This window comes from Trachinotus anak, unplaced genomic scaffold (assembly GCF_046630095.1).
Source record: "Trachinotus anak isolate AG129_WGS33_773 ecotype Australia unplaced genomic scaffold, CSIRO_AGI_Tana_v1 ptg000003l, whole genome shotgun sequence".
NCBI lineage: Eukaryota > Metazoa > Chordata > Actinopteri > Carangiformes > Carangidae > Trachinotus > Trachinotus anak.
In genome coordinates this window covers 12,169,560-12,195,384 of record NW_027273854.1, presented here as the reverse complement: position 1 = coordinate 12,195,384, position 25,825 = coordinate 12,169,560, and the positions used below count along the sequence as shown (strand labels likewise).

Sequence of the window (25,825 nt, the reverse complement as noted above, 5' to 3'; positions counted from 1 at the left end):
TTAATGTATGTAACAGCATCATCACCAGTAAAGCTTGTGTTAATTTTGTCCTACATTTAGACAGCAAGCACTGACTGTGAATAGGTAACTGCTCTTTTTGTTGACCATTGTGCCACTTGAGCATAAGAAAGTCAGCAGCTCATCTTCTGCAGTGCTTTTTGAATGTGTGCACTGAAAATGACTCCATGAAGCTTTGTTGATCATAATCTGAACATAGAGTGAATGTGTCAGTTTATGAATAGGTGAGACAGCTATTCTGAAAAGATCTTGAGTTTACTATAAACCCTGCCTGGGTCAGAAAGACGGTGAGGAACCTGGACAGATTTAGACCACAGAGGCACCATCAGCCTTTACGGTTAATCATGTACTGGTAGCTACAGAGGATATGGCTCAGGATAGCCATTTCAGAGCAAACTGCCTACTTTTAGGAGAAAACTCAGGTCTGAGTGAGGGGGGCTTGGGCTACCAGGGCCTGGAGGGAGAGGAGATCTAAAGGGAGGCTTAAAGACCTACCTCCTTACTATATAAGGCAGCTGCAACCACAAACAGACAAGGTTGAGTTTGGAAACGTGCTGATCCCAGACACAACAACTCTTTATTTAGTGAGCCACGCCCAATCAACTGCCACTGTGTCCCAGTGTGGTTGCCAGGGCAGAAGGCAGATTAAAAGATCCTGTAATTCCAAAAGACAAATCTGCACAAAAGAGGATGAAGATCAGGGTAAAGATCAGGGAAATAAATGATTGACCACTTTTACTAATCAAGTGTCTCAACTATTAAGCAGCTGCACAAATCACACATGGGAATCTTTCACCACAAGACATTTTTAATGTCTAATCTCTAAACTGTATTGACTATTATTGCTCTACAGATGCAGCTCAATTAAGACAGGTTAAAAGAAATAAATATAAGTGAAAAGTAAAGTTAATGCTAAAAAAGGAGCCTGATCGTAAATTTCAACTGTAAAACAGAATGACAGTAATGATATAGAGAGGTTCTGACTTAATAAATGGGATGCAGCAGACAGATTTATAAGGTTCAGCTAGACACAGAGCACAAAAGCCACTTAAAGACACTATGGAGTTTGCAGCTAGCCATAAAATGACAGAGCACATGCATACAAACTGTGGCCATGCTTTAACAAAAGAAAAGCGACCTGTGTCTACTCTATAAAAGTCAAATCCAGACAAGGCGTTTTCAGGATGTAGTTTACTGACCCCCCATCCCAAGTGGATGACCACTGCAGGGACCAATGATAAAGGACAGGAAGCATATAAGACGGCTAGGAGATAAGGAGGACAGGAAGATAAGAGTAACAGATAAGACAGTTGCAAATCTAATTTTAAGGTAACTTCAACTTGATACAGACCTCTCGATACACTTCTCCAGAAATTTATTCAATATTAAAAAAAAGTTTTTATTCCCGTCTCACCAGATTGAGTCATTTGCCTCTACTTCGGAGCTTTTCCCAACAAAGTCGACTCTGCTGTAATATGCTGCAGCAAACACTGATAATGCAGTAATATTGCTCTGGACTCCAAACGTAGTAAGTTTAGTTAAACACTCCATGCTATGTGTATTTTGCAAACATACTACATACTTACTTAATTCATAAAAAATGGAACGAATGTAGCATAGTAATTCAGTTTCTCATATCATCAATGTTAGTAGATGCAATCATTCAGTGTGACTAAGTGACTCATCTCTTAAGTGTCCAACACTGACCTTGTTGGCCTGATCAGCGTGGTGAGTTATTGTCCTCCTCTCTTCATCCCATCGAGCATTGGCCTCCTCCAACTGCCTCTCCATTGCCTGCTGCAGACGCACAGCCTCCTCCTTTGAGTCACATACAGACGTCTGTAGCTCAGCAATTAGCTATGGGTGAGAAGAAAATGAATGGTTGATTTCAATTCTTAATTTTACCTGATACCCATGCGTGTAAAAGTGTGACAGTCAATCAGCACAAGTGGCTGATGTACCCAGTGGTGGACAGTAACGGAGTAAATTTACTTGAGTACTGTACTTAAGTACATATCCAGAGGATTTGTACTTTACTTGAGTATTAGATTTCTTTGGTACTTATTACTCTTACTTGAATACATTTCCAAGACAAATATTTTTACTTTTACTCGAGTAAATTTCTAGGAAGGCTGAAAAGTACTCGTTACTTTCAGGTCTGCTCTTTTTGGAAATTTTTTTTTTTATTCTAAAATACTATTGGACACAAGCTGTGTTTGTCAAAGAATGAAACCTATCACAGTGCACGCTCTCCACTGGGATCTACGTAAAAGCGGATAATAGAGACAAGAGACAAGACAAGACAGACATGGGGAGACAGACATTGGGAGACAGGCACGGAGACAGACAAGACAGACATGGGGAGACAAGACAGACATGGGGTGACGGACATTGGGAGACAGGCACGGAGACAGACAAGACAGACATGGGGAGACAGAGTTTGTTGTGCTCCTATATTGTACTGGTACATGTCCTTCCTGGAAAGTCAAGTGACTTCAACATTGAGTTATTGAAAGCAGAGATGTAATTTTTTGTAAAGCAGTGGTTCTCAACCAGTGGTCTGGGGACAACATTGGTCTTTGAGGGGGTTCCAGTTCCCAACTTAGCTAAATGATAGAGAGTTAGTTGGACGGTGCAGGTTCATTTGGTTACAATTTTAATGATTGTTAATAAACACTGCATCTGCAACATCTGCTGTCCTCTTACGATCCCATTCATTTTATTTGTTTTTATAGGTGTTTCTGCAGGCTTTATATAACTTTGTGGTTCTAAAAGCAAGCACATCAGTGCAGGTGGTTTCAAAGAGTTAATTCTCAGAAACAAGAGTTAAAAGGTCCTTAAATTCATTTAGAAAAAAATTATAGTAATTCATTGATGTGAAAAATAAGAAGTTTACTCTTACTCTTACTCTTACTTTTACTTAAAGTAAATTTAAAAGCATGTACTTTTGGATACTTAAGTACCTTTAAAAGGAAGTACTTTTTTACTCTTACTTGAGTAACATTTAGACTGAGCTACTTTTACTTGTAACGGAGTAAATTTTGACCGGTAGTATTTGTACTCTTACTCAAGTACTGGGGTCGAGTACTCTGTCCATCTCTGGATGTACCACACAGTGTTATACCGACTGGTCACTGAATAAATAAAAACAAATGCCCTCTCTGCTCTTGGGAACATTTTTTTCAGTGCATATAGAACTTTATACTTATATGTACTTTTTCTGTGCTTAAATCTGAAACAAGTGATGCAGTAAAACAATCAAAGTGGAGAGAAAACCTCGTGCCAGACACAAAATGTTCACTAAACAATGTTGATTTGCTTCATTTCACTGGTCTCACTTGGAAGTGCATTTCATATTTGTCATGGATTTGGGTGGCAGTAACAACCTCCTTAAAATACTGCTTTTCCCAGAGTCTCATGTCTTTTTTGAAATGAGACAGAAGACAGAGAAAGCAGAGAAAGAGAAGAGAGAGGCAAAAAAAAATAGACAGGAAGGAAAAAACAACTTCCTTTTTGAAGAGCAGAGTGACTTTGTGTTGGTGAACTTGCGGTGCACACCAAGATGAAAAGGAACTGCCTCAGCTTTGAAATCCTCCAGTCAAAATTAACATTCTATTTAAGCCACTGTCAGGGAAAGGCTGAGGAAAGATGAGAGACAGTAAAAGAGAGAGGGAGAGGAAAGGAGAGATGGGGAAATAGAAAGAGACAGAAGGGGGGGGGGGGGGGGGGGGCATGCTGCTGCTAGCTTTGGGCTAGAGAGATAATTGTTTACTGTGTTCGAACTCTGGAGGACTAGCTCTGCTGGAATCTGCACATTGTGTGGGAGTATGGGAGTTAGGGTGGTGCAGGTCGACCACAGAGAGAGAGAGAGAGAGAGAGAGAGAGAGAGAGAGAGAGAGAGAGAGAGAGAGAGAGAGAGAGAGAGAGAGAGAGAGAGAGAGAGAGAGAGAGAGAGAGAGATGAGAGGAAGATTAGGCTTATTTTGTCAGTGGGAAAGCCACATGAAAGCAACAAATGGCACGTTATTATGGGAACATCATTTCTGGGTGTAATAATTATTTTGCAATATGGATTCCCTGCATCTGCTGGTCTTCAGCCACGGGGCGGTGGCAGCACTCTAAACTACCCAACTCAGCTGTCTGTCTTGTTATTCCTGTATATATACACCACAGCACCTTTTTCTCTGATAGCCAGCCATGGCTTTTTAAGTCTGTAATTGGTCTGGTGAGACATGTCTATTTTTCCCAGCCTGCGAGCATCTCTGTTTAGGGCTAAAGGCAGGCTTACCTCTCCATGAACCTGAGGTAAAAGAAGGGAGAGAAATGAGCAGGCCTGGTGTTTATTCACCTGTTTGTAAACAGAAAGGTGAATAACTAAGGCCACAGAAGTAAACAAACTTGTGATGATGAATTAGGGAAACCTGGTTCAAAACCTCTGATCTTTTTCAGTCATTTAAATAGTGAGGTGAAAATAAAACTGTAAATGACAGAAAAATGCTTATTCTTTAGACAAGTTTTGTTTTGTTTTTCCATCAGTATGCATAGCACTCCAGCACTCCAAAGAGGGCCATACACCACAACACTGGAGCTGAAATAATTTGTAACTAAATCATTTTGTAAACTGTAAGAAAATTAAGATGCAACAATTAATTTCATTCATTTCAAGCAATTTTTCACTAATTTAATTGAGAAACTAATGTGCAGATTAATTGATGAAATAGTAGTTAGTCACAGCCCTACCAAAAAGCTCTTATTGTGGGTAAGAAACAGGTTAAATTACTGTATGGTTTGCTGATAGTGATGACCATAAGCTATAGCTTATGTGAATAATGATGGGCAAACAAACTTTTATTTTACTGCAACCATTAACCATTTTTTGGCCACTTGGGGGCAGCACAGCAAGATGTAAACATGCTAACATATTATCACCTTAACCAGTTGTTTTAGTGTCAGCAAACGGTTGCCTGTTTACACTTCTTTAGCAGCTAAATGGCAAACTATGTTAACCAGCTAGTCGCTAACTTTGTCTGTGTTTGGTGTTGGGAAGGTAGCGTGCAGTGGAATTATAGAGCTTTTTTTTCCTTAAAACAGATGTCCGATATGTCTGGAAACACTGATGAGAGCGGTGAGACTGAACCAAAAAATTAAGTTGCAAGCCGTAAAACCAAAACAAAGCGAGTTCCTCATTGTTTGACCCCCTTTCACATTACATGAGACCCTTTCATCTACTGTTATTATAAAAGTAAAATAAACATAATAATCTGAAGTATAAACAGTGAAGGAGATGCATTACTGTTTTTAAGTATTTTTTATGAAGTGAGAATGCATCAAAAGGAATAAATACTGTAACAGATCCTATTTGGTTAATACATGCCAAAAAGGTCACATTTGAACACTGTTTGTGGAAGTTAACAACCAGTATTGTGCTGAAATAAACGAGATATATTAGCATATAGAGTGAACTTCAACCTTTTTTTCCAGAACATGGTAATTCTCTTGCACTGTGCCTCCCATGGTAAGTTCTCTCCACCTCCTACCTACTCCCACGGTGGACGGTCAGGATAAAGTAATGATCTCCCACCAGTACCACAGCTACCACCCACTGTAGCCTCATCATTAAGTGGGGGAAGAGAGCAGCCCTGTTTAGTTCACAGGTCACCCAGGAGGACCACTCACAGCTACACGCTTAACACCAAATGTTATATTGGAGAGACACTAATTAGGAGAGCCTGTATATGTGTGTGTGTGTGTGCGCGTGTGTGTCAGAGAGGCAGTGAAAGGGAGACAAAAGCAAAGAGGTAATGTGCAAGAGAGGGATTGTGTGTGTGCATGCACATAAACATATACCCTTATGTGGTGCGTCTCCAGTCCCTCAGGATAATGTATGGCGTGGTATGTTTTTAATTGGGCTATTAGCCATGCAGCTGAACTCAAGAGCGATGCCCCCTGTCAGACACTGAGGGGTTAACAACTGGGGTTAGCCTTTGAGGTTCAAGGGCCTCTTGTTTACATTTGACTGAGTTGCCCCAAGGGGTAGGTAACATAAACCCCTCCGTTCCACCTTTACCTTTTAAAACAAAGCCGCCCAAGCCCACGACAAATAGCCTGCATTAATCAAGCATATTAATATATGTGCACAAAAACCCACACCTTTAACATAACCTTCTGTATAACAACACACTTCAACAAAGGTGTTGAATTCTGCGCACAGAGATGTTTCTTTAATGTCAGAGAGTGTTGTTTGTTGAACCCATGCCAGCTTTGTGTCCCTAAAACAGGATGAGGAGGATTTATCACTTGTTGCTGTGTATGTGGTGGCGTACCGCACTGCCAAAGCGGGCAAACATAGCTGAACTTTCGCACAGCATCCGACTTCTTTTGAAGTCGAGCATTGTGTAACCTAATAAGCTACCGTTTTCTCACAACATCTGCTTGTCAACCCCGCTTTCAACTCTGTGCCTTTGCCAGCCAGCCCAAAATGGGGGGATTTAAAGAGGAGAAGAAAGAAAGAAAAACAACAAAACCCCCTCTTTGAATCTCCTCTTTGGGTAACAAGGTGCAATTACGGCCAAATGAGCGTGATATTTTAGCCTGCTACATAATCAAGAAGACAACTCTTTTCTTTATAATGTAAACACTACTTAGGGTGTTTTGAATCTTTTAAACCAGTGAGGTAAATGCTGCATGAACTTTCTGAGACATTTTGCTGAATGACAGTTTGTCTTAAAAAGTTATATTCCCTGGTTGGAGAGTAGAATTATCTCTGTTTTAAATGGGATCAAGAAGAACTGAGAAGACAAGTAGTAATGTTAAACATATGCCCTTGATTAGAAAGGTTTCTTAAGTGTGGCCAGGTGATGATATGACAGATAGAAGTATTAAAGGCAGGAGAGAGAAAGCGAAGGAGAATACTATTGGAAGTGAATGGACAGTAGGCAAAATGTAACTGCAAGTGTGAGAAATATAATAAGGTGTCTTTTAAGGTCAATTTACACTTCTTCAAGATGTTGCACGGGCTACTTGTGCAGGCTCAGTATCTCCCATCAAAGAACTGCAGAACACATCAGGGCTATGGGGACTACAGGGATCACATAGAGCTGGGCTGCTTGTGCTCTCCTACATGTTATCTATGATGGCAGTGATTGCTGGTAGTAAAGACAGCATGGAGAAGGCTAACAAAAGGCTAAGTTAACTTCTCCTTTTGAAGAGCTAGACAAATTTTAATTTTGCAATATATATACATATATATATATAAAGATTTCCCTGTGCAAACCTTCCCCTTATGGCTTTCTGTCACTGATATTAGATGCAAAACACGGCACAACCTACACAATACATTTATCCAGTTTGCAGTGATGCCATGACAATCAGTGGGCTAAATTCTACAGTCAAATCACTTCTAATATATTGATGCTGAACTGATCGGTGCAAAAGCATAAATCTGGATGCGTCATCTTTAATATACAGTATATAGCATCCCAAGCCCAAGCTAATGCAGTACAAGTGGGCACTATAAAGTGCAGGGTACTAGGTAGATCAAGCAATGTGTGGATTTTTAAGAAGCATTAATTGATATTTGGCCAGTTGGGGCAGCTGAAGATGCTGTAAACACAACATTGATATATTAACTCAATGTTAACAAACAGTTGCCTAATATCTTCTATATTTTCAGGAGAGACTGAGCAGCATTAGCAGTAATTTGGAGTCGTATTTCTGGCCTTCTTATGAATGTAAGTCAAGTATTTACCCTCCTTCTTGTTCACTATGGGCAACATCTTTCAGGGCAAATACAGACAGGAATTATGAAGCATTTAAAACTGCCATGACACAATTCTTTTCAGGCTACACAGTCAAGTTTTTCAAGCAGTCATCTATAGACAGAGAGTATAAGAAAAATACAGAGTAAAGCTAGACAAAGTCTTCTGTGTTTTATGTGTGGATTTATTTGTCTGAACTTTGCACAAACCTCATGCCAGATATGGGATGTGTGTGTGTGCACCTTCTTGTGCACTTGTGTGTTTGTGCATATCTGTTTAAGGGTAAAGGGCAGGGTAGCTTGCTAGGTGTTCGAGAAAGTGTGTGTGCGTGTTTTCATGTGTGCTTCCTCACCTCTCCCATGAGTACATTTGTCCAACTGTTCAGAGGAAAAAGAGGAATATAAAATGAAAGAGAGGAAAAAAGGTAGAAGAGAAAACTGATTACCTGGGCAGACTTGGTGAGCTTCTGACTGTACTCCTTCTCAATCTGCTTCAACCTGCTGTTGGTCTGCAACGAGAAGCGAGAGGAGAGTGTGAGAGAGAGATATGCAGACAGACGGATAGAGACACACCAAGAGAGTTGTGAAATCCTCTGTTAGAAAATGCACAGAGACACACCACCCACCCAACCTAACTTACACACAAACACACACACACACACACACACACACACACACACACACACACACACACACACACACACACACACACACACACACACACACACACACTCATGTTGACCTCTGCCTCTTGGCAGTGTGTCCCTATGGCGCAGGCCTGTGGCCCCTTGGCACAGCGCCAGTCCCAATGCTAATGTGTGCCAGCAGGTAGTGACGGGCATGGTGCACAGTGGGCACCACTTCTCTTTGATCCCCTGCCAACAATTCATCACTTAACAAGAAGGGGGGCAGGGGGGGAATTAAAACTTTGCTGCCAATTAGCTATTGGGAGAAAAAAAAAGAGAGGTGATCAGGAGAAGCTGGGAGAGACAACGCAGTGGAGACAGAATAGGACTGAATGGAAATTGTTGTTAGGAGTTTATTGAGCGCCGCTCGTCTCTTTGTTCTCCGTTGTTTCTCTATGGGAAGCTAGCCAGCTGGAAGCAAAGACTGCAAGTGTCTAACACAAGATCTGTCTCCTTTCAGCTAGCTGTGTTGTGATGCCAGAGTTACAATGAGAGGCTGAACGGTGGAGTGAGATAATTAGGTGTGAAGTGCTGGAATTCGATGGGGATGTCAATGACTGCCTGTATGCATGGTGACAAGGTCTATACAAGTGCTGTACAAAGACTAAGTCTCAAATTAATGAGGGATATACAGTAGGTCATTATCTGAAAGGCAGTCAAGTCTTTTCAGGAGATGTGGATCAACTAAAGTTTTATAACCTAGTCTGAAAGTATACAGTAAATCAGTATATTGTTCAGATTTGTCTGGTATTACTTTGAATGCTCACATAATGCAGAAATCTAGAGTTATCGTCATTCATAAATCTTGTTTGTTACATTTCTCTGACTTCCAGTTGCTTAGTTGCAATATATGTATTTACTGTACATTGCTCTTCTATTTTGCATCACTGTATGCCAGTTACGCTCTATCGATAACCTAATCAGGTGTTAGAGAAGTTGTATCTTATCTTACCTCTTTAAGAAACTATAAAGTATAGTGATTCTTGAAAACTTCCTGTTCACATAGGAAATAAAATAAAAGTAAAAATAACTATACATGCTGACATTTCTTTTGAAAATTATTTTAAAATGCAGCAAACCTGATTTCTACGTAAAAGCTCACAGACACGTGAGACACATACACACACACTCACAATCAAACACACACACACACACACACACACACACACACACACACACACACACACTCGACTGCCTTGTCCTGACAGCCACTGACAGACCGACAACTCACTAACAAACACTGTTTCAATGAATGCACCCCTCGCAGCCATCAACACCTGAGCTTCGTTTGGACTCTGCACCCCATCCAAACACTTCCTGACAAACACTGCCGTCCGCTCTGAGCGGACACACCTGTCACCACGGAAACACAGAGCCATCACCAAGGATACGGGCCTGTCTTCCTGCGCCAGGACTCTTTGAGTGGCGGCCCGCTTGTCCCTAGGGGCTCTATAGCAGCTGATGAGAGAGGGGGAGACAAAGAAGGGTGTAGAAAAGGCAAGAGAAAGAACTGTGTGTGGGAGAGGGGCATAAATGGAGGCCTTCGATGTTTTTTCCGTACACCTGACACATTTGTTGTCTCCCTTTACTGCTGCAGGAGTGCTCCATCTTGGCTACAGCTTAAATGAATTGGGATAGTTAGTGTTTGGAATTTTTAACTATACTGCTGCCTCTCATCCACTGATAATTTGTCAGCAGGCTAATTTTCTAAGAAAAATGAAAGAATACCAAAAAACATGTCACCATCAGGGGCACCATACTTCTTTCATTTGATGTCATTATCTTTGCAATCCATATTTTAAAATTAAAGGGATATAGCTCCGTAGTGAAAATAAAAGTGAAATATCAGCATCATCTCTGCAGTTGACTGTGGGGTAATGAAGCGTGTGTGCCTCTATCTACTGTATTTAATGGTGAGTTCACATGTGAGTGTATTCATGGAAACATATGGCCGTATTGACATGCAAACATGCTCAGATGTTTCATAAAAACATAAAGAGCTTGCTACTAGCCTATTCCTTTTACCGACAGTCACTCAGGGGAATTTACCAGGAAGCATTATACAACATCATACATTATACAGCTCAGCCATCTAAACACACATTAAAAATGGCTGGAAATAGATGAAGATGTGGATAGTGCATACGAGGAAAAACAGCCCAACAGGACTGACAAATACAAAGGGAAAATTAGAGATAAATTAAAAGCCCAGCCACACGTGTGTCTGTGCGTATGTGTGTCTAACCACTTTCAAAGAGACTACCTGTACCCTGCCAAAGGCATTTTTGTGCTGAAGGCACTTTGAGGCTGTATCAGGCTCTTCAATCGCCTCTTAATCCTAGTGGTGTGGAGAGCAGCTGCTTTGAAGTGTGTGTGTGTGTGTGTGTGTGTACGGGTTTGTGTACATGTGTATGTATGTGTGTGTGTTAAAAAGAGTGGAAGTGGATCTGAAGGCAAGGCATGCACCGCTTACCAGAATTTAATTAATAATCTGCAGTGGGAATCAGGCCAAACACACACACGTGCACGCGCACACTTAAAGACTAAAGTAAAGATATGCACACAAGTCACACTTATTCAAACACAGATAATGGACAAACAGGACACATGGAGGCCAACACACATCCAGAGTTTGATCTATGGCTATTTGGAAGTGAAATTTGCTCAAGGTGTGCAGTCCCATTGTTTTGAATGGACCATTGTATTGCTGCTAAAGGAGGAAGAAACCAAAGTAAACATTTCTCGGTAGAGAAATGCTGCCAACCCATGATAACTTCTGTGTGTGTGGTAAAGCCAGTGTGTCTGTTTCCAGCAGTATTTAAAAATAAAAGAAGTATTTTCAGAATCTGTTCACTGAAGTCTACAATCCTGGACAGGATATTGCCTCCATATGGCAATTTTCCTATATATTTCCAATCAACTCACATTGCTAAAGAGCAATTATGGTTTTCACCATCGTCCTAAAAGGGCTATAAAACTATAAATGGAGGAAATCTGCGTCTGTCTGTATTTTGATTTTCTTGATAACCACTTATTTATATAACTTCAAACTCTGCTGGGGTGTATTGCTGAGGACCCAAGCACGTGCGGTGTCAACAGTTCTTTGGATGAGCGGTTCTCAATAAAGCTTCCATCCTTGCTTTTCCACGCTACTTGACGTGACGGTGGAACTACACTACAAGGGAAGGCGGAACTCCACTGCGACGGTACTTTCTACTCCGTCACCCAGACACTCTAAGAGCAGAGCAACCAACTCCAGCAGTATGAAATGACACCGACTGACTACACACACAAAGCGTATTGCTCAGGATGCAAGGAAGTGCAATGTCGATTGTAAAGTTGTTTGGCTGATGCTCTCAAAAAAGTTAAAAGCTGGATTAACGCAGGCCAAGCAATTAGCTCCTACTGTCAGGCACATTTTGAACGGGCACTGCACTAGTTCTTTTAATGGTGTTCAGTAGTTTCACCCTGCACACAACATGTTGTACATTGCACTCTGGGGAGCTGATTTGTGGGGTTCATTTCTCAAAAACAAAAAAAAAAAAGATTTCAAAGAGAAGCTTTCCCCCATTGCTCCACCAAAGCCTTCAGTTTTAGTGGCAGCAGTATTTGTAAGCATTCAAAATGATTCTCTGTTCACCACGCATGTCTCTCATAACAATTTGAGTTCAATCTGCCAGCGAGGGAGAGCGGGGAGATGTTATTTGCTCGTTTGTCTGTAATCATTGCTGTCTTGCTGTGCTCGCCCGTGTATCTGTGTGTGCAAGAGAGAGTTGGTGCTGTAATGACAAGAGGCTTTATTTCCATTTCACAGTTTGCCATCACTGCCTGTCAGTAGTGATTCTCTTCATCCCCGCTGCTCACTGTCAGTGCTGCATCACACACAGTACAGAAATAATGTATCATGGGCACACACAGACAGTCATATACAGATAAACATACATCAAACACACAGACACGCACACACAACATAACAAGTATTCAGTGATTACACACTCAACCAGCCAGTTCTTGGTATCAGAAAACCAATTACATCCATTACGATCTGTGTGAGTAGGTTTAACATTTAACCCACATCATAAAATCTAGGAAAAAAGTTTGTGACACATGCTTAATGGATGGAGTTGCTTGTAGAATCACAGATTACTTTAACATAAGCGGGTGGACATTCTTTAAAACCACAGTAAAAGTGACTCAGTTGTGCTTTCTGTGCACAGATTTATGTGAACTAGTTTACACGCAAAGGTCTTAACTTAAGATGACTATGACAGAAACAATTTTACTAAGAGATATAACTTTTTTTTTCAATTGGTCATTTGATTGACCTGTGACAAAAATCTGTCATCTTTGGCTGTTTTCAGGCTAGGTAAACCTCACTTCCTGTCTATTCATGCCTCCATCCCTCCTTTGATCAATAAATCTGCCTGATGTTCAGATGCAGGATGATTTTGAGTTGAATTAGGAACTTAACCCCAAAACAGAGCCCAATATCATGGTGTCCCACTTAAAACTCTACTTCAAACCAAAGTGTAATCTATAGCGTGCAACAAGATGGGAGCTGCCTGACGCCATGTTCTAATGCGATTGAGAAAGTGTGTCGCTTCCCTCCCTCCTCTTGGATGACTTCAAAAAGTGAGCAAGGGAGCCGTGTGATGTTTTTTTGGGACGGCAGATCTTTTACTTTGACTCTTTCATGTGCTGGGTGACTCACTCACTCTCTCTCTATGCCGCCGGGCCTGATGGTGCACTGAGGAAACGAGGCGCTCACATAGGTTTGGGCATGCGCACACACACACCAGCACACAACATATGTTCATACACAAACACAAAAACACAATCACTAGCACATAAAAATGCTTTAATGTGTGTTTGTGCAGCTGCTATGTTGTAAACATCCAACTAAAATCCAAATTATGACACAGAGATCCAATAATCTGAATGCCCTGCATTGAATATCCTAAAGTTTACGTCTTTCTGCCCTTAAATCAGATTCTTCGCTCTGCCTACCCCATCTCTTTGTCTCCCAGTTAGTCTGTCAGTGTGAGGTGAATGCGATCCCTCTTTGATCATCCCTCAGCCTGTGTTTTTCTCCTCCTCATCTAATCCATGACCGACTGAATAATGTGATTTGGTGTATCTCCAAATGGCAGAGGACCAACCTAATAAGTCAGCAGTGACAGGGGGCAAGGGAGAAGAACAAGATGTGGCTATGACAACAACAATGACAACAACCTCGTACCACCATCTTCTGGCTGAAGGGGAGAACAGTGCACTCACAGAGTCTGACAGTACATGTCTCAGAGGGTCGGGATCAAAGCTGGTGTAAATGGATTGATACGGACATTCATTGAATAAACCTGTTAATGGATGTACTAGAAAACTGTATCAACTGCCAGATCTCCCTGGTTTCTCTATTAAAATATTATATATATATATATATATATATATATATATATATATATATATATATATATATATATATATATATATATATATATATACACACACATGCACAATATTAAAATTTCACTGTAGCTTTAAGAAGACAAAACCTATTCTTTTCCTAATTTTCATAATAATTTTCATAATAATTTTATTGACCTTATCATACCTTGTGGACATTCTCCTTGTCTTAATGAAAACTGATAAATAAGCGAACACAGGTAAAGACCTCCCACAAACTTCTGAAGAGGTAAGAAGCACAAAGCAACCATGATTGGTAATGTGTTGGAGTTGTAACTTCTGTGAAAATTTAGAGTCAGCTGTGCATGTTTTGCACTAAAATGCTTTGGGTGGTCTGTCACAAGTGCAAAGCCTAAATATTTATGTGAATGCAACAAGAATACATTAAAACCACATTTAAACATGGTGACTATGTCACTATTATGTCACTATTATCCATGTCCACACATATAATAGTGTGAAAATAGATGCCTCTCTAGCCACATTAAAAGGCTGCCTAGTCAGCTCTGTACATAGCACAACAAACAAAAGTTATATACAGAAGATTTTCTTGTGCCAAACAACTTAAATGAGGTTTTGAAGTCTGTACCCGAGCTGAGGTAACAAATAGCAGCTGCAGTCTTCTTCTCCAGTAGCTTAACAAACTCACAAACAAGTTTTTTTTATTTTAAGCAACCCATGATGGACACTTAAAAAGAATAAAAACTTGTTTTTTTTTCTTACAGATCAAATCAAATGTGATCAGGGAGACAGACTTTTAAAAAATGATCACTTAAGACATAGTGTGACACCATGAATGAACTGCAAACCATTTACACTAATTCAAGATGCAAAGAGAATGTTTGGATTCAAGATATTAGATCTACAGAAGAGCGGCGATTCTCACCAAATAATCCCCAACAAGTTGATTTTACCCAAAAACACATTTGATCAGATGTGTTGGCAGGAAACTAGTCAATTCAAAGTCATGAAAATGCATGAACCAAGTCCATCACATTTTGTTATTAAATTCTATTCTTAACAGAAACAGTTTGCAGCCAATGATGCCAAAGAACATCAGCACCTACAGCACCTTTAACAGCTGAAAGCCCTTTAACAGCTACAGTGTCATGTCATAATGAGTGGAGACACACAAAGGAAAGCTCCGGCTCCATCCAGGGGACATAATCTCATTCACTGTCTGAGCCAACCTAACTTTTAGACGAAAACCTCTTAGGTATTCAGATGACTACCTCCTTGAAGCAAAAAAGAAATACCCTTGGAAAAAAGAGTAAAAGTACAAGACAGAGGCCTGCAAACATCAGCTTTCTAATGCTTGGCATGTGTGTGTTTGTCAGAGAAAGAGTGAGCACTGTCGTGGCTTTCATGTCTCGGTAGTCACATGGGGCATGGCTAGGGGGACACCGGTGCTGTGGCACAGGGAGCAGCGATTGGCTACTGCATGCCAAAATACTGATTTCTCATTGGCTGATGTTTGCCTCCAGGTGGTCGTGTCACACTTGGTTAGTGTTTGATGAAATGCCCTGTCCCTTTGATCCGAAGTGAAACACACACACACACACACACACACACACACACGCACACACACACACACACACACACACACACACATACCTTTTTTACTACATGCCTGCGGAGTCATCAGAAAGTGTGGGCATCGTCTTGTCCAATGTTGCTGTGTGCTTTTCGTGATATATGCACTTTTTATGCACAAGCATATTTCATAGTGGATGCAGTACATGTGCAATATGCAAACATACCAAGTACATATAAGTATGTGCTCTCTCTCTCATACACAAACACCTGGGACCACACCAACATATCAGACAAAATTTGCACTTCTAATCTCCCCTAGCAGTTCAAAGAGCCGTGCTCTCCAGACTAAGAGTAAATATGAATTCAAGGTTCCAGACGTTATTCAGACCTCCTGATCTTTTGTTGCACATGAGCTCAGATCTCTAGTATTGACAAGCAGGGAGGGAGTAAGATGTGAGGTGAAGAGGTTCAACACAAAGACCTTTTCTCCACTAACCAAACTTTAAGCTCATATAAGTAGAGCCAATGACCTGTGTTTAATATGCTAGTGAGCATACACAAGTGTGTGTGTGTGTGTGTGCGTGTGTGTGTGTACTTGTACTTGCTACATAGCAAGGACCAAAAAAAGTATTTTACTAACAGAGTGAGGACATTTTGGGAAAGTGAGGACATTTTGGCCGGTCCTCACTTTTTGAGACACCTTCAAATCACATGTTGAGGGTTAAGACTTGGTTTTAGAGTTATGGTTAGAATTAGGTTTAGGTTAAGGTTAGGGTCAGGGTTAGGGTTAGGCTCTCAGTTGTGATGGTTAAGGTTAGGGTAAGGGGCTAGGGAATGCATTATGTCAATGAGAGTCCTCACAAAGACAGAAGTACAAGTATGTATGTGTGTGTGTGTGTGTGTGTGTGTGTGTGTGTGTGTGTGTGTGTGTGTGTGTGTGTGTGTGTGTGTTCCCACACTTCCTCAAAGCCTAGCCCTGATTTCTGGTAAGGCCAGCTCTTTATAGAAAGCCCTAATGTTCTGGGCTTTGCCAGAACTTGAAGGTAGAGGGGAGGACGTGGGGAAAGACAGATGGACAGTGGGGGATGGAGGAGAATAAGAAAGTTAGATAAGGTGGTGTGGGTGAGAGGCAGGATTCATGCTAACTGTAGCCCAGAGATGAGGCGTCTTTATCAGACACAGAGGCAGCTTCACAGGCCCCTCAGTGGAGCACAGAGATTGGGAGGTCTGGGGTTGTGTGCGTTCATTCTCACCCATGAACACACACACACACACACACTTACAAAGACAAACTTCAATAGCACCCCCCCCCCCCCCCCAACACACACACACACACACACACACACACACACACACACACACACACACACACACACACACACACACACACACACACACACACACACACACACACAGACACCTTCTCCTCAACTCCATCCCTTTTCCTTCTCTCCTCCCTTCTTCTTGGTGAAGCTCAAATGTATGGAACTATCTTAACGTCTGATCTTATCTCCTCTGATATTCTGTTTCTCATTATTTCATTCCAACAGCTCCGACTGTCTACTCCCAAAACATCCTCCCATCCCCCTGTATCCTTCTCTCTCCCTCTGTCTCTCCCTTAAACGCATGCGTCTTTGATGAGAATCCATTCATGGATTTAATGGATTTCTCTGGCCTTTTTTCCAGGATCTGGGAGATATGTTCAAAAAAAGGAAAAGCTGGCCGGCCCAGGCTCTGCTTCCAAGAGTATGGTGGACTGCAGAGGACAGCATTTCTGTCTGCATCAAAAGAATGAGAATTTTTCAGCTTACAAAACAGGGCGAATGAGTCAATATGGATCTGAGGCCTGGCTGACTTCAATCCCATGTGGAAAAAAGAAAAAAACTGAGCGCAATGAAGTAGTGAAACTTTTCCCTACCCACTCCGAAGTCAAACTTGGAGTCAGATTTGAAAGTAGAAAAAAGGGGAAAAGTAAGACGTTCAACCTTTGGTGAGTTTTTTTTAGAAGCATGCACTTTCAGCTGACAAAAAAGGACAGAGAAATCATTAATCTCTTTCATGAAAAAGTGAAACTAGCACATTGCTGATAGTCTTATCAGTCTAAGTTCAACATTCAGCCACACTGCTTTGAATCCACTCCAGATTCCCTGACAACTGTGGGTCATTTTTTTTTACTATGTACAAAAAAGAGGGAAGAGAGAACTAAAGTGTGCCAAAAAGATAAAATAACTTTTAGCTGCAAAACAGTCTTCATATCCAAAAAGGGACAGATAGGAAATAGCGTGATTTCTTCAAATGAGGATTACCCTGTAATAAGCACACTCTTTTCCTTGGATCTCTCTCCCCTCAGTACCTCTGGTTCTGTGTGCCATATGGAGCCAAAATGGCCGCTTGGGTGCTTTGGAGGTCCCTGCATTCCGGGGCTAATGCTGAGCAGCTGGCGCGGGATGGTGTCTAATGAAAAATGCTCTCTTTGATGGGCCCTGCCGAGGGATTAGGTTCTGATCAACACCACCTTAGGTCAGCTTCCTGCTAGACCAGCACAAGATTATGGGTGATTTCCCAGCTGTGGGTCCAGTTTCCGTAGTGGCGAGGGGAAAAAGAAAGAAAGAAAGAAAGAGGGGACCTCAGAAGTTCTAATTGAAGTACTTCCTGGTTCACCAAGATAGTAAAAGGAAAAGCTGAATAAGGGCTCTACTGAAATGTTCTTGGTTCTCCTCTCTGACTGACCCTCAAATCCAATCCCATAACTAGTGTAAATTTCAAAACAATATATCCGATGATTAACCAAAAATCGTTATTTCTACAAAAGTATCTTTACAAAAGTACATGTAGTGTACATTACCTTATTCAACTTTCTGTTATAGGATCTGGGATGTCGAAAAATGCTGTACTGTTAATATACTAGGTTTTATTTGATGCTTAGGACAGAGTATCTCAAAAAGACTGAGGCGCTGCATGAACATTAAGATGCACTGATCTGTACTGGTATGACATGGCAGCAGTGCTTCGCTACAGTGGTGAACCCAGGCAAGCCTTCCTCCCCTGGTGGCAGCTGTGGCGCAGCAGGTAGAGAGGGTCGTCACTAATCACAGGTGGCAGTTTGATCCTGGGCTCCTCCTGTCCACATGTCTAAGTGTGCTTTAGTAAGACACTAAACTCTATTTGCTCCTGATGGTCAGGCCAGTGCCTTGCATGGTAGCTAGCTGCCATCGGTGTGGGAGTGAGTGTGTGTGTGTGTGTGTCTGTGTGTTGGCTGAAAGGTTTTGGATAAAAGCATTATATAACTAGTCTCTGTCTCACACACACTGATACACAAACACAATCTATTTTCACTGTCAACACTGATAAAAAAACAAAACAAAAACAAAACAGAGAAAAACAATATCTTGATGCCAGCAACACTGTTCACAAGCTCTCTGACAAATGTCTTTGTGAGAAAGAGACAAACAGGGGACGACAGAATAACAGTGAGGAGGTAAGCAAAACATACAAAATATTTAAAGAAAAAACTTGATTGTGGAAACAAGAATATTGCTTAAATAACAAAAGAAAACAATGACATCTGTCGTAAAAAACCTGACTAAGATAGCTACATCTCTTTCTTGACCCCAGTTTTCTTGCACAATTCCAACAGCTTCTCCTGTAAGCAGGAGTTAAAACAACCACTCTACCATGACCGTTCTTTTCCTCCCTAATTCAGTATTTACTGGTTATTTTAGGCATGAATGTGCTTCTCTCTTTATGGTTGTTTCTGCTAGTGAATCAGTGAAGGTGTCACTTTTCATGTGACCTTATTTGAAACAGGTACTCACCCAGACAGGCAAAAGAGAGTGATGTAATGTAATTTATACAGACGGTACCCTATTGGAAACTGACTATATGTCACCCCCCATCCCACTGTTAACCCACCTTTTCCAGAGCAGTGTCCTTCTCCTGCTGGTGGCTCCTCTCAAGGTTGCTGCGGATGCGTTCCATTTCAGAGCGGAGTCCAGCCAGGGATGCCTCCTTGTCCAGGAACGCCCTTTGCTTTTCCTCCTCCCGGAGCAATGCCAGCTCTGCCAGCTGTTGCTTATGCTGAGTGTGGGCCCCCTGGAGTTCCTCACATAGACTTGACAACTGGGCTTCCAAATCTGAAATTGTCTGGAAAGAGACAGATACAGCGATGCATAGTGGATTTAGGTAAGTGCTATTAACTAATCTAATGTCCTGCAGATATCTTGTGGCTCCAAGATGTGGGTCAAGATTTCAAGCCTTCCCATTGACAGAACAGAGAAAAGTGAGATGAGTGTTTAATGGTACACAGAAATGTGCTTGTGTTACACTTAGATGTATTGTATGATGATGTCTATTTTCTGATGGTCCATTTTCATCATTTAAGCTGAAGTGAACAGTATTTCAGATCTGTTTTTGTTTATTGTGTATCCCTCCAAATGGCTTTATGCCCAAATGTGTTTATTTAATGTACCAGTGAAAATAACTTCAGAACATAAACCCATATTCCTACTGTACTCATACATTTCCGTTTCTGGTACTAACAAATCCTTTTTCAATGGTCTGGTTGGATCACAGGCTGAGACAAGTTCTCTGAGAAATATATGCAAAGAGAAAACAGAACAGATTCTGTGTCCTGTAGAAAATATCTACAGATTACATCCTCACATGCCATCAACTACTATACATCAACACTGCATAATGATACCACAATGAGAGATGTTATGAAATGTCAACACACTGTATATTGATATGTATGGAAATTTGAGTAAAGAGATACACTGTTGCAGAGAGATTGAGACACAGTATCTAAGTGTGAAGGAGTGCCTCTTCAGTTTAACAAAGCGTAGGAAAGTTTCACAAACATGCTTAAATGTTTCTGTTTTCCTGTGTGTGGATGTGTGGGGGCTGCTGCGATGGTCTGACTCCTCTCTCTTGACCTCTCTTTTTCAACTGCTCAGCTTTGAATTTGCCCAGAAGAGCTCTTTAATAGTGGTGCCAGTGAAAGTCAACATTACATAGCAGGAATACTAATAAGTACAAACCCACAGTCTCCGAAACACCAGAAGTGAGACTGGCCTGGCACGTGCAATGAAGTTACATCTGAGGAGGTTGGAAAATGTCAAAAGGAAACGATAAGCTTGGTGTTCTGTCAAAACTGCATCACTTAGCCGGTATAATGAAGATTGGAAATGAGGAGAGGGCCTCAAGATTCAAAGCGTTCCTTTCTTAATGGACATCATTTTAAAACACAAGATTCAGGACACACTGTATTTTCATTTATGATAGGACATGGGCCATCCATGTTGCAGTAGGACATCACAAGTTCCCTTTTCTAAAAATAGTCTATAAAGAGCACCAAGAGTATTTCATATATCAGTTCAATATGATAATTCCCCACAGTTTACAAGTGTAAATGGCTTTAAAAGATGCATTGCAGTTGCAGTGTTTCACACTTTCCTACCTAGATTGCACGTATTCCCCAGCTATTGCACATCCTCATCACTCTCCTTGGTTTACTTTCTTTCTCTCTTTGGTTTGCACTGTGTGCTCTGCCTCCTGCCACCACTCGCCCCTCCCTCTCCTCGAAAGCCTGGGCATCCCAGGACAACACCATGTTAAGGCAATCAGACAGAAAGTGTCTAAAGTCTTTTTTAGCGGGCACTGGGGAGAATCAAAGAGACTTCAAAGGAGTGTCACAAAAACAGGCAGATGCTGTGGCTCTGTGTTATACTCCCTCCTACACTGGCACACACAGACAGAGTCGCTTGTGCACACACATTCATACACAGACAAACAGCCACACATGCACGAGCTGTCACACACATACAGTGGCATGTAGCATATTCAGAGAGAAAGAGGTAAAAAACAAACACACGCAATCCTCTATCTCTATGTCCCACTGCCATCTCTCAACATTACCAGTCTCACCACTCCACTTGTGCCTTCAAGGGCAAACAGATATTAGATCTGAGCCCTCAAGAGTCTTTAATGTATAATTCTCTCTTTAACACATGTGGATGATCTGTCTTCCAAAAAATCTTTTAATAAGTTAGAACATAATCTTCCAGAACAAAGCCATTGGTAATGATACTTCAGAAACTAAAGAGCATGTTTCATTTGGACGTAAGTGAGCACAGGCATTTCAATAGGCCACATGTAAGCATGCTGATATGGAGCTTTGTGAAGAAGCAGCTCTTGGTGACAATAGGAGAGTGTCAAATAAAATATATTGGGTCACACTGTGTCAGCTAAGAAGGCAAAAGATGAGCAGAACAGAAGAGCAGAAGAGTGGAGAAGGATGGGACACTGGCTAATGGACCATATACATTCAGTCAAGAGGAAATGACAAAGTCAAGTGCAGATGTAAAAAAACTACACTGCAGATATTCTTATCAAGACATTTTTCAATATTGTATGAGACAGAAGTTACAAACACCAGAAGTAACTGCTCTTCATCGATAACTCCAAGGTGCTCTATCATTTTTCCTGATAACATTTTGACAAACATGTTACTGTTCTTGCCATGTATATATTGTAACAGTTGTTTTGACAACATCCTCTTTGGACTGAACAGCTAGGATGTGGTGATAATAAAACTGGAGGTGTTCTAACTTTGTTTGATTACAACCACAGCACAGACGCCACTCCTCTACACCCATCTATGATATGTATGCCCTCTTTGAGTGAAGATAATCAATTACCGTTTGTTTTGATAGTGTTCACATAATTAATAACTTTGGAGTGTCTGTTTGAGAGGTCTGTTTCCTTATCTTAGATTAATTTGATTTGAGAAATGGTCAATGATGTATGTATATCTTCAACATTAGCAGAAACATTTAGGGCAAGAAATTAGCAGCCTGATACTCCTCTCATTAATTATTAGTCATTTCCATACATTTATTTATTCACTTATCTTTTTTTTGTCGATTAAACAAATGATATTCTCCTTATTAGTGATCTTCAGAGGAGCTGGTAGGAATAGTTTTGAGCTCTGGACAGGGCCAGGCCAACAGATTCCTCATGCTTTCAATGTTCAAGCAAAGCAAAATTAAACACCTGCCTCCAGGTCCATTGTTAATGCATAGACATGTGAGTAGCATCTGTCTTTTCATTTTACTCTTGACAAGAAAGTGATTAAGCATATTTCCCAAAAGGACTATTCCTCTAACACATTTTTCTTCACTGTCATTATTTACTAAACAGTGCCTAAACCTTCAGTGTTTAATATACGTAGCCCTCTGGTAACCCTAACCATACTTTTCTTACTTGCATAAACATAGAAACGAATCGGAACATTTGACAGTTCACCTGACTGACACAATTGTCATCATGAAAGTAAAACTTCCAGTGATACTGGTTAAATAAATAAATAAATAAATAAATAATATATAAGTGTGTGTAGAAAGAGGGGAATAAGCTGCGACACAGCATGTAAGTGAATATTAAAGCACATTATGTACATACAATATTTTATGTGTACAGTGCACTGATATTGTGTGATATGAATGAGAGAGACATTTTCTTCCTCAAAACAAAAATAATTACATTAGTAAATTAAATATATTACTATACGTAAGCATTACTGAGATAAAAATTATTCTGGCTGAAATCCAAGATGTGATATATGCACATACTAAATGGCTTCATGGTTTGAATGAGAGTATACTGTAACACTCAACACATCACAGTACATCAGTCACTGATGACTTCACCCATGATCAATTGTCCTGAATGAAAATAAATAAATAAATAACTAAATAAAATCAGCTGAGTTCTAACATAAATACTCAGATGTATATGGGACGATGTGATGAAATCATTTATAGAATCATAGTGACATGCCAGCTCAGTGGGATACTCATCATCTACCGGAGATCACTGACTAACAAGACAAGACTCACTTGACAAAAGCAGATCTCAGGGACCAATCATTTGGTAAATGACAATACACACATGCACTGAGACAATCAATGTCCGCACTAGTCTAGCTGTCTGCCTTGTTCTCTTCATCAGACATCCTCTTAGCTTTGACTTATTCTGTCATCACCCTCTTCATTTGACTCATCTTAATCACGTACTTAGGATTGAAATGCTTTGAAAAATTGACAGCATCATTATTTAGTCCATCATGGCCCAGAAGAAAGACCTCACAAGACTCGCCCATGCTGTTTGAAGTCCAGATGGTGTGTACGTTCCTTTAGAAAAATACATAATTATTCGGGAAAATAATACCCATAAAATGAGTTTCAAGGAGGAGCTGGTGGAAAAAATATGAATGATGGGTTTTGCACAGAACTAACAAATTCTGTTGTTTGAAAAAAAAAAAAAAAACATGGCTTCAAATTAAATTATAATGCTGGCCCTAGTTTCTGAAGTGAAACTCTTACGAATGTTTAACAACTGAAAAGCATCACAGATACAAAATGGAGTAAATTAAGTGAAAGTGAAATATATTCAACTGTTTCATCATATGGACATGAAATAATGACAGCCAATTGAAGCGGAAACTTTCTTGTCTAGTGTGACTTCAGTAAAATATAGTTTTTTTATGTTTTTCCATGTTAAACATTTTTACAGTCCGTGGGTAGATGTGCACACACCGTTCATTTTTCTCCACAATATTTCTAGAGGGGAGGTAAAAAAGAAAGGTCACTACACCAGGATTTGGGCGTGTTAGAAGGTATACTCATGATGGATCTCCAAAACAGTCCATGAAACTCCTCCGTCCTCTGGGGGGCATTGATCAGCTAACAGAACAACACAGAGATGGCTGCGGGCAAACATATTTCACCAGCAAGACATTTTATCATCTTAGACAGACAGCCAACTGAAAGCTTCCTTTCACACCCTGGTATTTCTAGAAACAGTAGTATAGATTCAGGCCCACAGGGCTGGGAAATTGTGAGTTAATCCCCTGAGTCAGTGGGAAGCCAACTACACACCAGGCCTTGAACCCAGCAGGTTAATTTAATTCATTAGAGGTTTCATAATGTGTAACATATAAGGCTCAATCAGCAAAGGACAAGAAATATAACTTAAAGTGTGAATGTAATCATCCTGGAAACAAAGGAAGCCCCAGAAGGGTCACATAACCTTTATAATTTATCATGTATAGGGCTACACAGTGGGCGAAGTCAGAGTTTCTTAGATAAAAAACTTTAGTGGGATCAGGACAGTATGTCCATGTGTAAGTTTTTTATAGCTCTTCCCTACAGTTGCTACAACAACTCATTGGCTCTCCTTCTCAAACACAAGGCAAGAGTCAGGAATGCCGTTTATTACTGTCCCACCACATCAAGGGGATGAGTTGGTATTACTCATCCCGTGAGTGTGTGGCTGACATTTGCTGTTCCTTTAGCCAACTTTCTGCAATTGTACCTCCACTGATTCCAGGAAGACTGAGAGAAAGTGTGCGAAGGAAAGAGGCAGACATAATGAGGCCCGGGTTCAATCGCACAGCAGGCATTTGGGTTGCCTGTTACTGACATGTCACTTGATGATAATATCATTGTCTATGTGACTCGTGTGGTGGAAGTGTTTTGCCCATTGTTTGATGGGCTGGCAAAAGTCCTGTGATTCCCAGAAGCACAAGAGAAATGAAAGAAGAAAAAAAGCTGTAGCATGTGCTGGAAAAGGAGTGGCCTATGCTTTCTACATGCATCATCCAAATGCTGGTTCAATTAATATTTTCACCACTTTCACAGCACAGTTTTATGTGTTTCCAGTGAAGGATTAGCTGTGGGTTAGCATCAGTTTGACAGATACAGAGCTCTCAGGGGGTAAACAACCTTGGTAATGCAAAAGTGTTTAATAATAAGTGGCTTTGCTCAATGTAAAAAAGCTCATCTTTAATACATATCTGCTGGTGGTGTGTCAGCTTCTTGTCATTTTAACAGCACATCCATGGAACAGTGCTCCACACAGGAAGTCAAACCAACTCACATCCCCAACAGTTTCAGAAACCTCACAATCCTGTCTTCCATCTTTCGAAGGCCTGAGTAAAAATCTTGACTTCTGTTGCTTTAACATCTGACATTAGGCAGGCGTCTGATCGCTGCTCAAAATGCTGCACGAGCAAACAGGGATTGAGAATATGAGATGAGTACTGGGGAAGTTTGTTTTCTGTCGCCTCCTGAGATCCTGAGATTTGTCAAACTACACTTCATTTTGACAAGACTAGGACGGCATGTTATCAGCAGAAATGTCCCGTTGTGATGGCATCTCCAGAAAACCAAATAACATAACAGCGAGTGCCATCGATGCTGTGAAAGACATTTCCCAAAAATATTAGAAAAGGGAACATGAGAGAGGGAATGAAAAGGAAAAAAACAGCATTTTTCCCCTCATGTAATACAGTTTCTAGCATTTTA

At 40.7% G+C, this 25,825-nt stretch overlaps 1 protein-coding gene across 1 annotated transcript in view; it reads right to left on the bottom strand.

Annotated features, from left to right (window-relative positions):
- The window catches only part of cep112 (centrosomal protein 112), a 99,144-nt gene that overhangs the window by 19,639 nt on the left and 53,680 nt on the right, over positions 1–25,825 (bottom strand). The window contains exons 21-23 of the mRNA XM_071473726.1: positions 19,371–19,601; positions 8,220–8,282; positions 1,726–1,875 (exon numbers count right to left, since the gene is read on the bottom strand). Coding sequence (XP_071329827.1) covers positions 1,726–1,875; positions 8,220–8,282; positions 19,371–19,601 — 444 coding nt within the window. The remainder of the gene's footprint in view (positions 1–1,725; positions 1,876–8,219; positions 8,283–19,370; positions 19,602–25,825) is intronic.